The 17418-nt window shown below is 41.6% G+C and overlaps 1 protein-coding gene across 3 annotated transcripts in view; it reads right to left on the reverse strand.

The window, feature by feature from the left end:
• Positions 1-595: 595 nt before the first annotated feature.
• The window catches only part of ADRA1A (adrenoceptor alpha 1A), a 79089-nt gene continuing 62266 nt past the window's right edge, over positions 596-17418 (reverse strand). For 2 of the 3 annotated variants that reach the window (XM_074939957.1, XM_074939955.1), the window contains 2 exons: positions 1192-1714; positions 596-641 (listed from right to left, as the gene is read on the reverse strand). In XM_074939957.1, coding sequence (XP_074796058.1) covers positions 1194-1714 — 521 coding nt within the window. In that variant the 3' untranslated portion in view covers positions 596-641; positions 1192-1193. Of the gene's footprint in view, positions 642-1179; positions 1715-17418 lie in introns of those variants that run through there. The other variant, XM_074939956.1, reaches the window with a different exon arrangement.

Here is a 17418-nt window from a genome sequence, read left to right on the forward strand (position 1 = left end):
TGGAAAATATGACTGAGTACAAAGGTCTCCTGGAAACCCCAGGATACACACATCTGGCTTGGTTTCGAGTTTTGTTATAAAAGCAGTAAGGCTCAGAAACATTTTGAATGAGTCTGGGATGACCAGTGTGTTTAAAAAAGAAAAGAATATTGTGGCAAGTTTCTGAAATGAGATGAAATTCACCCCCTTTCATCAAGTGTTTCCTTGAGATGGAATTTACTAGATTCCAAAACACAAAGCGGAAGGGACTATCCTCACGAAGCCCTGAAAGCCGAACTCACTGAACTTCAGACAGCTTTGGGGTCAGGGGACTTCTGCAAGTTACAGAGGGCCAGATCCCCAGCTGGTGTAGATTAACATAGTTCCATGGGCACTGAGGTCAATGGAACTACACTGATTTGCACCAACTGTGGACCTGACCCAATGTGTTGTCAACTCTCTGTTTGCATCAGCAGGAATCTAGGGTGCTCACAGCCTCTCAGGACTGGACCTTAACTGAGCAGCAGAGGTGATCTGAAGTTGAAAAGTCTTCATGTCAGAACTCGCTTAACTGAGACCATTCAGAGATACATAATATTCCAATGAATGCTTTCTTTCCCCATTTCCCTTAACTTCTGTTGCTGTTGGATCAACCGGTCCAGCTGTTAAAAAAAAGGTTATATCATGAAGTGGCTTTAAAGTTTGAGCTCTCCAAATGTACCCATGCTGAAACCACCATGGTATATTTATAATTCTCTCTCGCAAGATGCGTTAGATGTTCTTGTCCCCTTCCCTCCACCCCATTGCACTTCAAAATCAGAATCGCCGGAGCTTTAAAAAGAAGAGACAGTGAAAATCAAGGCCTTTAAACGATAGGGAAATGATGTTACAGTCATTTCAAGGGGCCGGTGCTTTGGGGCTTCAATGCCCATTAAAATAAATGGAAAGATTCCCATTGACTTCAATGGGCTTTGAATCAAGTCCACAACTCTCAAAGACTTCAGTTTTAAAAAGCTTTGATCCACACTGTGTTAAGACGTACTGCTCCTTTGATTCAGGCCACTCCCCCTACTTCAGTATCCGACCCTACTTCCCATTAAAAAGAACAACTTCCTGCTAGCAGAACTATTCCAGCAGAGCAGGGTTGCCAGAGCTGAAAAGTTGCATGTAAAGATCCACCCCCCCCCCCCAATCCCATTAGAGATCTCGAACCTTTAGACATTCTCCCCGTTTTCACCGAGGGAGATAGTGTGTATTTTAATGGTCGGCACGTTACGGTTCTCCCGAGCGACGCTCCTTGATGGGCCACCACAGCAGCATGTCCTCAGGAAACCTTTGCTCTTCACTTTGGCTCTGGTGCAGTTGGACTTGTCTTTAGAGATTGCACTTTTTGTAGACATGCTTTCCATGGTGGAGAAAATCTTCCACTCGCAGACCCCATGGGACTTGGAAATCCTATAGAAGGTTTCCCCCGACCCTACAGGGATACAGACAACATCCTTGGCACCGTCCATACTGGGCCTAGCTGGCTGGTTCAGATTGAAGCTAAAGGAATGCTTGTTGGCTGCTTGCTTCCTTGTGAGACATTGGGCTCGCAGGACATTCTGGAAGGCTTTTTTAAACTCTTGACTCGAGCACGGGTAGATGATCGGGTTGATGCAGCTGTTCAAATACCCAAGCCAAAACGTTATTTTAAAAACCGTGTCTGAGGGCTTGAGTGCAGGAAAGAAAACGCCTGGAATGGAAAATACAGGGAGTGTTAAGACAAAACTGGCGAGAAATTGCAGATAGTCAAAGTGTAAGAGAGATAACAATGAAAACAAGTCAAGTTCATGATTTTTGGATGCTCCGAAAACAGACTCATTCCTCCTGGGGAAGAGAACATTTCAGAATGTATGGTGCTCTACAGTTACATAGACAGTATGTAATAACTGTCCCAGGGGACCCTATCTGTTCAGTTACAGATGCAGCAGTAATTTCATATTTTAGGTTCTACAGAGTCCATAGTTTGGTGAAAGGAGGTGACAAAGGGAAATTACTTCCTCCCAGGAGCTCATGCACCAGACTGCTCGGATAAGCAAGGAGACAACTTAACGGGGTTTGAAATGGCCCGGGAATCACCACCTCTGGGATCCCAGCTAATGGGCAGCCCAATGACCACGTTCACACAGGAATATTTAAAGGATCCTAAAGGACCTGGATGCCTCCCTCACTTAGGATCCTTCAAAAATCCCAGCCCACAGATTTTTCAGCATCATGCGCCTAAGCCAAAATTCACAAAAGCCAATGGAAAGGCTCCCATTGATTGCAACGAGCCCGGACCAGGCCCTTGAGCAATAGCTGTATAAACAGTAGGAGTGGCAAAACGTCTTTACTATCCTGCAGTGGGAGTGCTTAGCAGTGATTAACTGAAGCTGCTAGAATGGTAAGGCTGTTTCTCCTGGAGCTAATTAAAAAGGGAAGGGAAAGGGTGGCTCAAAGCCAAAACGGGCCGATACTTTGTTCAACTGTAGTCGGCTACAAGGAACACTGATTGTAAGTGCAAAGCCAGTCCAGGTATCATTTTTTGAAGAGATCACATGACCCATCTCCCTCTGCTTAATAACCGTGGGCTCCAGCTCGCCTGCAACGTGGGGAAATGTTTGGATATGTGTGCAAGACACAGCCCGACCTAAAAATCTCCCTGCTTGGTTAACACTCTGTACCAAAAAAAAAAAAAAAAAAAGCAATTGTTCAATGAATGTATTGATTTTTAAGAAACCTTCTCCTGCCAAAGAAAGCAGCCAGCCGTTCGGGGTACGCTCGGTCCCCACAGATTTACAAAAGCCACAAAGCACGCCAGCGATTTGTTTTTGACTAATAGCACGGGACATCTATTGTAATGGACTGGCTTGTGTGGATACCTACCCCTGTCATTTTCCAGGCTGGAACCAGAACTGCTTGCATATGTATCATAAACCCTGTACTACAAATACCTACTAGATACTTTCCTTTAGTGTAAGCGCCAGGAGCTGTGTGGTCTCTCCCAGCTGTTGCTCTGAGGCTCTGAACGGTCATGAAGGAGGACAGTTGTGTAGTCTCTAAATGACCATGGAGTTATGCTGTTTTCACTGCATTTCACTACATTCCTCTAATCTTTGAGACTCAGCTCTTTGGCAGAAGGCAGTCTTTCCACCTTATTGTAAAAGCAGCTATTCCAAACGTACTTAACATAAAATTCTTACTGTAACTTTTCCATTTTAAAAGATTTTATCCCATGAGCAGAAAGATTAGCCTGAGTATGTTCCTACTGGAGCGGTTCAAAATTTTTAAAATGGCCAAAAATTCAGATTTTGACTGATGCCACCTCTACCTCTCAAAAAAGTCACCACTTTAAAAAAAAAAAAAGTTATTTGGTCGGGGTAGCGCTGGATACATTTTTTTGATTTTCAAATATTTTTGTTGAAATTAAAAAAAAAAACAAACAGTAAAAAAGGGTTATCAAATCCAGTGATTTTTTTTAAACTGTTTTTTCAACCAGCTTGACATAGAATCCTAGAAATGCCAGGCTCGAGAAATCAAGTCCAGTCCCCTGCGCTGAGGCAGAACAATGTAAACCTAGACCATCCCTGACAGGTGTTTGTCCAGCTTCTTCTTAAAAACTTCCAATAATGGGGATTCTACAACGTCCTTTGGAAGCCTGCTCCGGTGCTTAACTACCCTGATAATTAGAAAGATTTTCCTCATATCTACCCTAAATCTCCTTTGCAGCAGCATAAGCCCACTACTTCTTGTCCTACCTTCTCGTGGACATGGAGAACAATTGATCACCGTCCTCTTTATAAGAGCCCTTAACGTATTTAAAGACTATCAGAGCTCTCCTCAGCCTTATTTAAATACTAAAGTTGCTCAATTTTTTAAACTCTTCCCCATAGATCAGGTTTTTTAAACCTTTTATCATTTTTTAGCTCTCCTCTGGACTCTCTCAAATCTGTCCACATCTTTCCTAAAGTGAGGTGCCCGGGACTGGAGACGATTCTCCAGCTGACGCCTCACCAGTGCCAAGTAGCTCAGGATAACGTTCCTATTAATGCACCTCAGAATATTAGCCGTTTTTGTAATTGCATCACATTGTTGACTCACATTCAATTTGTGAGTCCACCACCACCTAGCCAATTCCCCATTTTTTAGCTGTGCATTTGTTTTTCCTTCCTAAGTGAAGTACTTTGCACTTGTCGTTACTGAGTTGCATTTTGTTGATTTCAGACCAATTCTTTAATTTGTCCAGGTTGTTTTGAATACTAATCCTGTCCTCCAAAGTGCTCGCAACCCTTCCCAGCTTGGTGTATTCTGCAAATATTATAAACATACCGTCCATTCCATTACCCAAGTCACTAATGAATTAACTAATTAATTAATTCATAAATATTTGTCAAGTATCAGCGGGGTGGCCGTGTTAGTCTGTATCCACAAAAACAACGAGCAGTCCGGTGGCACCTTAAAGACTAGCACATTTATTTTGCTATAAGCTTTCATGGGTAAAATGCCAAGTGGGTTTTTTTTACCCACGAAAGCTTACGCCCAAATAAATTTGTTCGTCTTTAAGGTGCCACCGGACTCCTCTTTTTTTTCTTTTTATAAATATTTGTGTCTTCTTGCCAGGGATGTCACATGTTCTAGTGTTGTTTGTAGCCACCCTTACTAATAATTCTGCTTGGCGCTTGTAGAGTAAAATTCATTCTTGGGCAGAGGCCCAGCACAACGCCTACGCATCCGGCATGTCCCATGTCCTAAGCAAAGTGACTAAAAGTGTTGCTAGAATGTGTGGCATTCTTTCATTCCGAGGATGTAAGTGGTGCATAGGCTTCAGACTGGCCTGCTACATGACGGTACACGTCACCCATAAACGTTAGTTATCGTAAGAAAGCTTACTGACGTTATTCAAATGATGCTTGTAACATGAAGAGAGGCACGTGCCTAAGTGATTTGCTGAATCAGGGCCATAATGACCAAAATATAGAAACGCCATGAGGATACCCAAGATGGCACACTGATGCTTGTGGAGAACTGTTTACAATGCTGCTGGTTAGCGGTTCCAGAAGAACACTAGAAATTCGCCTGTAATAAGATCCCACAGTGCCCTCGCTCAGACGCTCAAGTTTCTTGGAAATGAAAACAGTGCCGTCTGGCTGTGAATGAAACAGGGAACTGGATTCCATGCTGTCAAAATATTACCTGTTCTGGGGGCCCGTGGTAAATAATAAAGCCTCTAGGGCCACTTTCTGCTGCAGATCCACCATCGCATGAAATCCTTAACAGGTTTTTGAGGGGAAGATCGTTCATTATTATGCTTTCAAAGTACTTGCCTCCAATAATGTGACCCGATCGTTCCAAAATCTGTGATTACTTTGGATAACATATCTTGGATATAAACATCATCCCAACTTCCCAGAAAACACAATTTGCTTGTTTGGGTCTTTACAGCCAAGATTTTGATCAATAGCTCTTTTATCATTGACATATCCCCCCCCGCCCTGTGAAATCATAAACATGCCTAGATTGATAGGGATACTGTAGTAGTTATTTGCACAACACATGAAGTTCGCCAGAAAACAAACATTCATCATTTTTGTTCTCCAAAATCATACATACAACGATACTGTTAGAGACACGGGCCTGAATGAAGACAAAAGATCTCAAATTCGAACTGAACTTTGGGGAAGTTCAGATCACCCCCCCGACCTTTGTGTGCCCAACCAAACCCCCCAAGCTGAAGAAGTTTGGATTCATTTCATTAATGCTTCTCTGCTCTTGAACCATGCCAGAAAGCAGTTCCTGAACTCTACAGTGTTTCATTCTGGTCTCAGGGGAGCCTAAGACAAGGCGACTTTTGAAAATGTAGGGGAATTTGTGGGTTCATCAGTAGGATCTGAACTCAACTGCTTCTGGATACGTGTTCAAACTGAAACTTAGAAAGTTCAGAAAAGTTATTTAAGCTGCATGCACTGAAAAGAGTTTTTCTGGGTGAATGTGTGTGTGAGAAGGTATCAGGATATTGCCTGAACCGGACACACAAATGATGAGAATGATTAATGACTCTCATGCTGCTTCTGCTGATTGCAATCCCTATTGTCAAATGCAAAGCGATGTCTACCCACCATGACACAAACCCTCACTTTCTGAGCTGAAAAGATGGGCACAGGAAGTACCTTAGGGGCAAGTGAGGAATGGGACATGTGGCCAGAGTGCAGTGTAATCTAGTTATCTTCAGTTGGTGCAAGGTCTCTTAGGGACCACAGCCAATTGGTGCAAATTAGAGCAGCCACTAGGCTGCTTTAAGATGCCCCAGGCTATGACTGAGGCAGCATATGAGAGAGTTCTAGCTGATTCCCTGACAGTCAGGCTAGGCACAGCAGAGAACCTTGCTCTTTATTTTCAAACAGGTAGACGTCTGGCTGTGGATCACAACTGCTACTCGTGCATTGCACATTACAGTCATTTGCCCGTGTGAATGTGCCTTTTCTGATTGAAAATACCTTACCTTTCCAATGTAACGCTGATAATATTTTAATTCTTTACCAAGTGACTCATCCAAACTGTTGTACAAAAGAAATCAGATCAGTATTTCATGATTTTTCTTCGTGACTATGCCAGACATTTCTTAGTATACAAATGCTATTTCCCTGTAATAACAAAATGCCCTACAGCTGTTCATTATCTCTCTGACAGATTCTTTTTGGCTGGGAATTTCAAAGGCACCTAAGGAGACCATGATGCCCCAATTCCATTGAATTAATGTGACATCAGTTTGTCCATTCCTTTCCCCTTTTGTTTCAATGCAAAAGGTAAATGAAATCCAAGTCCAGGAAGTGCTCTATTAAGCCAAATGTAGTAGTGGGTGAAAAAAATTTGTTTGCTGTGACTTTTGGCTCATTTTAAATGGAATGCTAACGCTCTGCCAAAGACTGTTAAAAATAGAAAATAGCCAGCGTCAAAGCCAAGTTCCTGCTTTTCTGGGTGGGTGGGGGGATTTGTAGCAACTTCCTATCTAGGAACAGCACATTGTACATGAAAAGGACACAGAGTAGCTTTAACAGCAAACATGGGTTGCCATCTGTAGAATCCACCATCTTCCTTTCTTAACTCTTTCATTCCCATGGTAGATGCAACTTGCACATTTTAGACAAAATTGTGCTTTCACATACATGGACTGGGCCAGGCATCAATGCAGCTTTGCAAATTGACACCAACTGAAGATCTGGTATGTCTACTTCAGTGGTGTTGCACGGGCATCATTTACATCAGGTCAAAGGGAATGTAAAATCAAAATAGTAGCATTTTTCACCCTCTTTACACCAGTGTAAATGGCTTGCACAAGGGCAGAGCAATGGTAAACTGCACTGAGGATACTTACATTCTAAACCACTGTGTGGTCTGGGCAAGACCTTTTAAGCTCTGTGTGTCGTCTGTATAATGGACATAATACAAGACTATTGGTGTAATTAGTGTTTGTGTAGTGCTTTGTGGCTATAAAATGTTAATCTCATGCTGCAGAACTTGAAGCCAGAACTTTACTCACCCCAAAGCTAGGGATATATTTTGAGCCAACATTTTAGATTGTCCTGTTACCGAGATCTGGGCTGGTGCTCATGTCCATGTCAAGTTACTATTATTACACCCCAGCTAATACAGACAGAAGCCCTAAGGTCCCTAGTGATGTCAATTGACGTGAGTGATAGGAGAATGCGATGTTTTGATGTATCTTCTACGGACGGAAAGACGTTTTATTTATCTTTCATCCATGAGTTTCAAAGCACTTTACAGATATTAATGAATGAACCCTCATAAGACCCCTATGACACAAAAATTATTTCCACTGTATTGCTAGGGAAACTAAAGTACACAGAGTTTAGGTGAATTTCCCCGGTTACTCACAAAATCTGGAACTGAACCCAGATCTACAGGTTCCCCATCCTATGCCTTCATCACAAAACCATCCCCCATACAGCATTTACAAATCTTACATTCTACAGTGTGATTTTACCAGTTCACGAGTCTGTCACTGTGTTACACCCGCCTGCCCTGTGAAACAAGGAGAAATATGCCAACTGTGAGGTATGACATCCTTTGCCACGTTAGTGTGCTCAAAGCAGCGAAGGGTAATGAAGTGCAAAAACAGTATAATTTTTATTCTGCACCAAGTGAAGGCTTGACATGACTAATGTAATCTCCTGCCACGACTGTGCTGTACTGTCTGCCCTTGAAAGAGTGAATCAAAATCACATTGCTTGGAAAAATCTAGACAGGAATCCCATTGACTATGGCACTTATTTGATGACTTATATAAACTCATTACCAATAAATATAAAGGCCCAATCCTCTGTCCAAAAATAGCACCATAAATATGAGAAATGAACACACAGAGTGCTCAAAGACTATGATAGCACTGGCTCTTATTCCATAATGCTACTGTGTAAAAAACATGAGGGCAAATATATAGGAATTTGGTTGAAAAGCATAATAATTTACAAAAGAATATGATATGCAGGGTACGTACGCATCCTTTAAAAAAACCCGGAGAAACATTCTAGTCTGTCAGAAAATACTGTTTTGTTCAAACAGAAACTTTCTGTGGAAAGTGTCATTTTGATAAAATGTTCATTAAAAAGCTAATCATTTTAATAACGTCAAAGGGCTCCATTTAGACATTTTTAGTACAGAATGTTAATTTAGAAATGACTTTTCGTTTTGAAATTTAATTGCATATGATAAAAACATTAAAAATTAAATAAAAAGTCTACATTGAAATGAAATGTTTTGATTTTAATCAAAACAAGATGTTTTAACTGACCTAAAATGTTAAGTTTCCAAAATTCACCACTTTCCCCTGATTTGGAACAAAAATATATTCGGAAATGGTGGAATGTCCCACAAAACAAGAAATTGCAGTTCCTGCTCAGCTCTAAAAATTTGGAGTTGTTCAACTGAGTTATGAAACCTTCATATAGGGCTTCATTTCAAGGGCTTCATTATTTCTGGTCATTGTAGAGCCATGGTACATTTTGCAACAATAAATGTGTTAGCCCTGACATACTGCACAAACACCAATACAGGGCAATTACATTCTGCCTATTATACCCTCCCAGCAGTTTCAACTGGTTACGGCAGTAGTTATCAACATCTTCCATACCATGAGACTTCTCCACATCCCTACACTCCCTTCCCATCTAGCTGAATGGGTTGGGCAGGGTGATACCAGTGGAGTTCATGACCTCCACCTTGAGAACCCACTGGATATGGTATTTTTCTTCCAGTCCTTTAATATTGTGCAGAGTCACTGTATGCATTTAAACACGTGATGTGTTTAAGACCAGAGGTGAATGCATTCAGTGCTGAATGGAAGTGATCGTTAACTGGGGGTGGTAAGACGTATCTGAAGGTATTTCATTCAGAGCATTTGAAGGCATAACAAAAACCAATGGCTGGAAGTTAAAGCAAGACAAATTCAAGTTAGAAATACAGTAAAAGCTTTGTTATCCAGCACGAGGGAGGTATGGGAGGTGCCGGTTAATCAAAAATTCTGGTTAACTAAGAGTTACATTTAACAATGGAATACCACTTTTCAAAGAATTAGAATTGAATAAAATGGATAAAGTATCAAATAATTTACAGGTACTCACCAATCCAGTAGTAGTACTTCACTGAAGAGTGGTTGGTTTCTTGAAGCACTTAGGTGTATACAGGTAAAGTTTTCTATACAGTAGGTTATCTTATGACACTTCATATCACCCAGATCACTAAAAATACACGTAACACTAAAACTATACTGAACATAATTGAATCTTTCTTTGATGATTCAGGAGGCACTTCGGGATCTTGCAGTGCCTCAGGATCATCATTATCAACATCAATCATCATTGTAGATGTGGAAGGTGTAGAAGACTGGGCTGCATCTGTAATGACCCTACGACACACCCTGGAAGCTGCTTTTTTGAATAAATCCCTGATACCAGCTTGCTTGCTTACTTGTCTTCTGCCTCTTTTGCATAAACGCAGAGTGCAGAATTTGTAATTGCATAACCTCCTGTACACTCGTCCCGGTTACAAGACTGAAGATTTGGGTTGGGAGATATCAGAAATGCCAGTTGATAAAGCTTTCCGGTTGGTAAAGTGCCGGATAACACAGCTTTTACTGTAATACCCTTTTTAAACAATGAGGATGATTAATCATTGAACAAACCATCACTTGATGTCTTCAGATCAAAACAGAGACTACCTTTCCGGAAGATATGCTTTAGCCAAACACAAATTAATGGGCTGAATATTGGGTTATCTTCTTCTCTTCATCCCAGGGCATCTTTGCAGACACAGGGAGCAATACAGTGTCACCATTCATTCCTGTGAATGGCTTGTTCATCCTGTAAACCCAACCTGGACTGATCCTGCATACAATCTAGTTGGTGGTCAGTGGTAGTTGTGTGAAATTCTCTGGCCTGCATTATACAGGAGGTCAGACTAAATGATCTAATGGCCCTTTCGGCCTGTAACAACTGAATCCATGAAACAATTCTGGATAATAAATGAATTAGTAAAAATCAAAGTCTGCTTAAGGATAATTCACAGACAGGAAAAAAAAGAGTGTTAAATAAATGATTCACTTTGAATTGTTCATCCACTTTCCTCCTCACCATCTGGTTAATTACTTAGTTCCCCATACTGTGGCTGCTACTGCTTAGCATATGTGAGTGCTCCACAGTGCACTTGCAAAGTTTCCTAGCAGAGCTAAAGGATGGGAGAAGAAGCGAGCGGAGAGTTAAGAAAGGATAACTGCTACTACAATGGGATATATGCCATCAAGTGCCAGCAATGCCCCTCTGCCATGTACATTGGCCAAACCGGACAGTCTCTGTGCAAAAGAATAAACGGACCCAAATCTGACATCAGGAATCATAACATTCAAAAACCGGAAGGAGAACGCTTCATCCTCTCTGGCCACTCAGTAAAAGACTTAAGGGTGGCAATTCTGCAACAGAAAAGCTTCAAAAACAGACTCCAAGGAGAAACTGCTGAGCTTGAATTAATATGCAAACTAGAAACCAGTAACTTGGGTTTGAACAGAGACTGGGAGTGGCTGGGTCGTTAGCCATATTGAATCTATTTCCTTAAATTAAGTATCCTCACACCTTCTTGTCAACTGTCTAAATGGGCCATCTTGATTATCACTACAAAAGTTTTTTTTTCTCCTGCTGATAATATCTCATCTTAATTAATTAGCCTCTTTCAGTTTGTATGGCAAATTCCACCTTCTCTGGATGTATATATATATATCTTCTTACTCTACGTTCCATTCTATGCATCCGATGAGGTGGGCTGTAGCCCACGAAAGCTTATGCTCTAATAAATTTGTTAGTCTCTAAGGTGCCACAAGTCGTCCTGTTCTTTTTTAAAATCCTCTGGGTTCCGTTGAACTCTGTGCACAGAACAAGATACAACCTGAGCAACGGCAGAGCAAGCTTCTTATCACTGTGCCGCAACCCTGTTCTGGATGGATCATCTTCCCTGGAGGTGAGGAGGGAGTTCAGAGTCCAGATTCATTCGGTCCTTGGCCACCCAGTTGGGTCTGCCAATTAGTCACAATTTTGGTTTGAACATTTCACCCACTAGCAGCCTGGGCTGAGAATGCCAATTAGTTTGACGTAGGCCGGCCAAAAAAGCTGTCAGTATCAACCATTTTTCAAGTGACTGCTGACATAGATTGGATCACCGCCAGCGATCAAGCCAGGAAAGGTTTTACATCTCCTAACAAATCCAATTCAGTCTAACCCTCATGGTCTCTTATGTCTTAGCTCGTATTTCTTTTGCAGAAGTAAAAGGTTAAATTCTGGTAAACACCACTGTTCATTTCCTTCCTTCTTGAGGAGTTATTTACTTCTGTGCAAAGGGAGTGAAAAAATGTTACCAAAACAGAATTCTCTATTCACACCAGTTGTGTTTTACACTCACTCTGCACTCACTTTTCAAGTGTGTAAATGACTACACAAAGTACAAGGCACGAGAGAATCAGGCTCCAAGCTTTTCCATGTGCATATCATGCCGGTATACCTAAATGCCCACCAGGTCGTGCTGACAACCAGGAAAGAAAAATTAACTCAACTTTTAATTCCTATGCATTGTAAATTGGTTAAATGATCCTTGATTTATGTTGTGCATTCGAACAGATACGTTTTATTACGAGAGTCATTAGCATGATTCAGTCTCCTCTTATTCAGAAATAAAATTTGTTATTAGTGTTGTCAATTCTTTAATTTGCTTTCCAGATTAAACATTTCCCATCATTTACCCCTCCTCCTTCCCCTCCCCCAACGTGTGAGGATTTTGTTTTTCCCAATATAAGCTTTTATTTTTATGTTTGCCAACTTTGTTTTCTGGAGCCAACAGCTGTATGTTTTCCACATCCTGCTGCTGATTAAATGCCAAGACAGGTGCAAAGGCACTCTCTGATTTCTCTGTAAATCAATTACTTGGAAGTTATGGAGTTGCTTGATTACAGTGTATTCAAAAATCAGCACAGATGTCAAGTATGCATGTGTTAATGGAAAGCACATGGCATATGGAGTCCCCAAACTGTACAGGTTTCTGGCCTTCCATATTATAAGAAGCAGCATGAGGTTAGTAACCCTTAAATCTTTGTGTCCTTAGGACTTTTGTAGGAATGGTATATTGGTGAATATTCTGAAAACACGTAGAGGACTATGAATCATGGATGTTAGACAACATCATTTTCAAGGTTATGTTCCCCACTTCGCTTCTTCCGTATATGTGTTCAAAGTCCAGTGGTGGAATAAGAGCACAGGGATGATCGAAGGAGCAAGCAGTAACCTGTGAAATATTCATGCTTGTGTAGAAATATTAGGGTTTATATTCTCTGCAAGACGCAGTGACGAGTGGGAGACAATCACAAACCCACCAATGGCCACATTCCATCCAGTAAAGTGCAGTGGTTCATAAACACATTCTGAGAAGACAGAAACAAATGAGGCTTCTTATTAAGTGTTATTTGATCGGGGGGTTGCATCTGAAGGTGTCTGAGGGCTCCAGTGGAAACACAAATTAAAACAAATTAAAAAGCATGAAGACAGAAGGCTGAGCAGCAGACGTTCCCTCAGGCAGATTGGCCCTGTATTATCTATGGCTTTCTACACCTAAAGTGAGGCAGTTTGCTAGATGGAGGTCACCAAACATGGTTCAACCCAATTTTGCCCTTGCTCCCAAGTTTGGAGTTTGCACTGGATTTTTATTCCATGTGACCACTCTACCTACACTGTTCCTTATTTTCAGATCAAATAGAAATATACATAACTTACTTCTTCAGAGTGATCACGGCGGCGCTCTGTACTTTTACTGCCCTGAAGCAAGTGTCACCCAGCCCTCTTCTATGGAAAGAATCTTTAGTGGGAACAAATATAGGATCAAATAAGCTTTGAAAAGTAGGAAATGTGCCAGATTTTTGTAGCATGAAATTAAAGTACCAAATACAGAAGGGCGGTTTATTTCTTAATACCGGTGGGCATGCAGAATGGATAAACCTTTAGTGCCTAGGATTCTGGAATGTTTTGGATCAGTTGTTCATTCTTATTCCCCTTCCAATTCTTTGCATGTCGGAAATGCCAAAATAGCAAGAGAAAAGCTGCTCTCATGCACCAGACTCTGAATTCAAGGATCACTAGATCTTGCAGTAGAACTCATCTATTTCCCCACCACTTTTGCTACACAGAATAGGGGAAGGCATTTGATGGATTGGATTGATTGAGTGAGTGGAGGAGGCTGGGCTGGGTGTTGGAATTGGGAAATATTTGTTACAATCTACAGGTGTCCCTGGATCTGGGTGCTCTGTTGGGATTTTTTAAAGGGGTATTTTATGTTATGTTCTATGTGTCTAGTTACGATAAGTGCCAGTTATATACATAAAATAAATATTTCTGGCATGAGAAACAAACACCAAATATCACATATGCAAGCCAGTAACGGCCAGATTTGCAGCCTGGATCTGCAGACTCAGAATGTTCAGCTAAACACTTGGAGCCAAATTCTGCTCTAAGTTACACCGTTGTAAATCTGGAGCAACGGAGAGATGAACTCCATTATTGATGAAATTCCAAGAAAAGAAACAAACCAAAAAACTGGTTACAGTGAAATTACTTGGGATACCAGTATTGCAACCCTTGTGATTCTATCATGGTATTTATGTTTTCCCTAAAGGCTCCAGCTCTTGGAGTCATGTGACTAAAGGAGACTCCCAGCTTTTATTAAAAAAGTAGTCCTCATGGTTTCAGAAGAAAAAGCTTGAAAACATGAACCCTAAAGGCTCAAAACCCAGAAGGCAAATAAAAAGAGCCCAACATTTTTTTTTTAAAAAAATCTCATTATTTCCAAGCCACTCGGGGAGTGGGGGCAGCTAATATGATTTTTGAACATTTGGGGTTGGCAATACTGGGATTCGCACCCCAGTGCAAATGAATAATATATGTCCCTTAAACTTTTGAACTGACTCCAAACTTTTGTGGATCACCCATTCCCACCTCTCGATGCATGATGCATAAAAAGCACTCTGACATCTTTTTGAGTGGAAAATGACATTCCTCCCGGCTCACGTACTCTAGGGGCATAAAAGTGGTGACTTGAAATCATCCCTGTAGAAGACAAGAACATTTTTACTGGGAGGGAAATCTTCCCATTTGACAGGTAAATCAGGCAGGAAAGCCGTACATGCAGAGCTTAAGTCACTACCATGTAAAAGGCAAACGTTGTTTAAAAATCTCTTCTTTCATTTTTAGGTCAAACCGGCTGGAATGTGACTTGGGGGACTTTTGCCGTTGTGTTCAATGTGGCCAGGATTTCATCCCAAAACTAACAAGGACTTTGCAATGCATGTTTATGGCAGATTCCCCTTGTGTTGAAGAAACACTCCAAAGAGATATTCCAGCTGCTGTTCTTCTTGGTTTTATTTTCTTTATATTCAAAGGCTCCACACTCATGCACGTGTACCTTCCAGATCTTGTTGCATACAAATGTGCTCCATCTCACTGACCTGCTGCCACCCTGCTTTGCTGCAGTGCTTCTCTGTCATTACGGAACATGCTGAGATGTTAACAGAGGGAGTCTCGATCCGAATGCTGTCTCTGGGGCCCACGTTTAATATTTTCCGACCTGGACACCATTTAGGGCTGGATAGTCTTAGCCTTTATTCCGCTGTGCAGGGGATCAAGAGGGGAGGAAGGTCTCCTCCTTTCTTCTCTGCACAGCCCTGCTTAGATTGTGATGTCTGCTAGGCTGGGGGAGAGCATAGGCTACTTGCAGAGCAGGGAGTAACTGGCAAGCCAGAAGGGGCGGAGAGGGGCATGGAGTGGGGGGACCCCTGGCTCCACCAGGTTAGTTGTTGGTCAGAGCAAATGGCAGGATATACAGGAGCGAGGGGGCTGTTGCATGAAAAGGGGCGGAATATTTTACTCCCTCCCTGGTGCAAACAGGGAGCAGAGGAGAAAGTCCCATGTCATTCTCTGGTTGCTTTTACACGCCACCCCAGAGTCAGCTACTAACTAAACTTTCAGTAAGGGATGGGTGGCTCCAGCACATAACACTCTGATTAACCCAGTTAGCTCCTGGATGACCACTTTATACTAGGGCTATCCTACTGCAAAGAGAAACGATGCAACTCAGAGGTGCACGCACAAAAATAACAAGCCACCCAGTCCTATACTCAGTCCTTGTGTCTCCTTTAGTCCACTCCGTTGAGTCACATCTGACACTCGATTGTCAGCTCTGCACAGCCAGGCTCACATCATGGGTCTTTATTTTCTTGGTCAAATTCCGAGCACAGTCCTGGGCAATTATTAATAATTATATCAGCCACCAATCCTTCTACCTGAGCTCTTTGCATAATTCCACCAGAATTTAATTTAATCAGGAATCTCAGTTTATAACTCAGTGAGGAACCATTATTAATGATATGACCATAACACTTGATAACTTCCCGCAAGCTTTGGCAGTCATGGTTTTCTACGTTGGGTTTAGATTCTTATTATACGACATGGACGTTCTCCTGACAACCATCGTAAATTTCAAAAGAGGGAAACAGCCTTTTCCTATGGGAATAGAGTGATCGCCAGAGCTGGGTGAAACGTTCTCGTAATAAAACCTCAAAGCAGGTAAAATGTACTGTGGCTGGTCTTACTCAGAATTGGAGGCAATATATTCATTGAGCTTGGGTGACTCCCACTCAAACAAAACACAGCAGTTTCAGTCGAGTTTCACTCCTTGGGAAACTCCAAGGATGTGGTGCCTAGGGACGTGAAATGAGAATAAAGGTTCACATTAACTTCTAATCTCAAGCCATCATGTTTTCTTCACTGCTGCACTTATATTTGTCCCATGCTGTCCTTTAAACTAGCAGTAACTACGATGGCTTTTAATGCTGATCCGTGCCATGTAGCTAAGATACTCGTCTGGGACACAGGAAACGTGGGTTCAAATCCCTGCCTTGCCAAAGACTTCTTGTGTGACCTTAGTCAAGTCACTTAGGGCTAGCACATTAGAGGTATTTAAGCAACTAATTCCAATTAAAATCAATGGGAGTTAGGTGCCTAAATTCCTTTGAAAGTCTGGCCCTTCCTTGTTCAGTGCCTTAATTCCCCCTCTGTGAAATAGGGATAAGAGCACTTCCCTACCACACAGGCTCTTGTGAGGTGCTCAGATACCATGGTGGTGGGGGGTGACAAGTGCAATAGACAGACAGATGTGCAACACAAGTGAAATTATTTGGAGTACAGAAATTCTTGCATTTTGTGATGAGCTCAAAAATATCGGTGTTGCCAAAAAATGTCAGCACCGTCAGGCCCAATTCCAAACTGCAACATTCAAAAAGGTCTCAGGTTGGAAATTTTGTACATATCTGATGTGGAAAAAAATAACCCCAACCCTTTAGACAGCACTTTGTGGCAAAGCAAAATGTGAGGACATTGAAATTACATGAGACAAAAGAATAATTCAGGAAAAGTTTCCAGACCACTCTGCCACCCAGATGGGATAGAACCCTCATGCAAGGATTTTGGATGTTCCATACCTAATATTTAGTTTAGCACATATATTAAGTTATTATTATTAACAATAATATCCAGCTCTTATATAGTGCTTTTCATTCATAGACCTCAAAGCACTTTACTAAGGAGGTCAGGATCATTATCCCCATTTTACAGATGGAAAAACCGAGGCACAGAGTGGGCCGTGGCATGACTAAGGGGGTTAGTGGAAGAGCCAGAAATAGAATACAAGTCTTTTGACTCCCAGTCCAGTGCTACACTGCCCCAATTAAAATATATGGTTGTTTCTGTTCTTTATTCCCTTCTTCATTGTCACTGATTTTCTTGCTGTGATTTCATGAGGAGAATGAGAGGTTTGCTATTT

This window comes from Natator depressus, chromosome 26 (assembly GCF_965152275.1).
Source record: "Natator depressus isolate rNatDep1 chromosome 26, rNatDep2.hap1, whole genome shotgun sequence".
Classification (NCBI taxonomy): Eukaryota; Metazoa; Chordata; order Testudines; family Cheloniidae; genus Natator; species Natator depressus.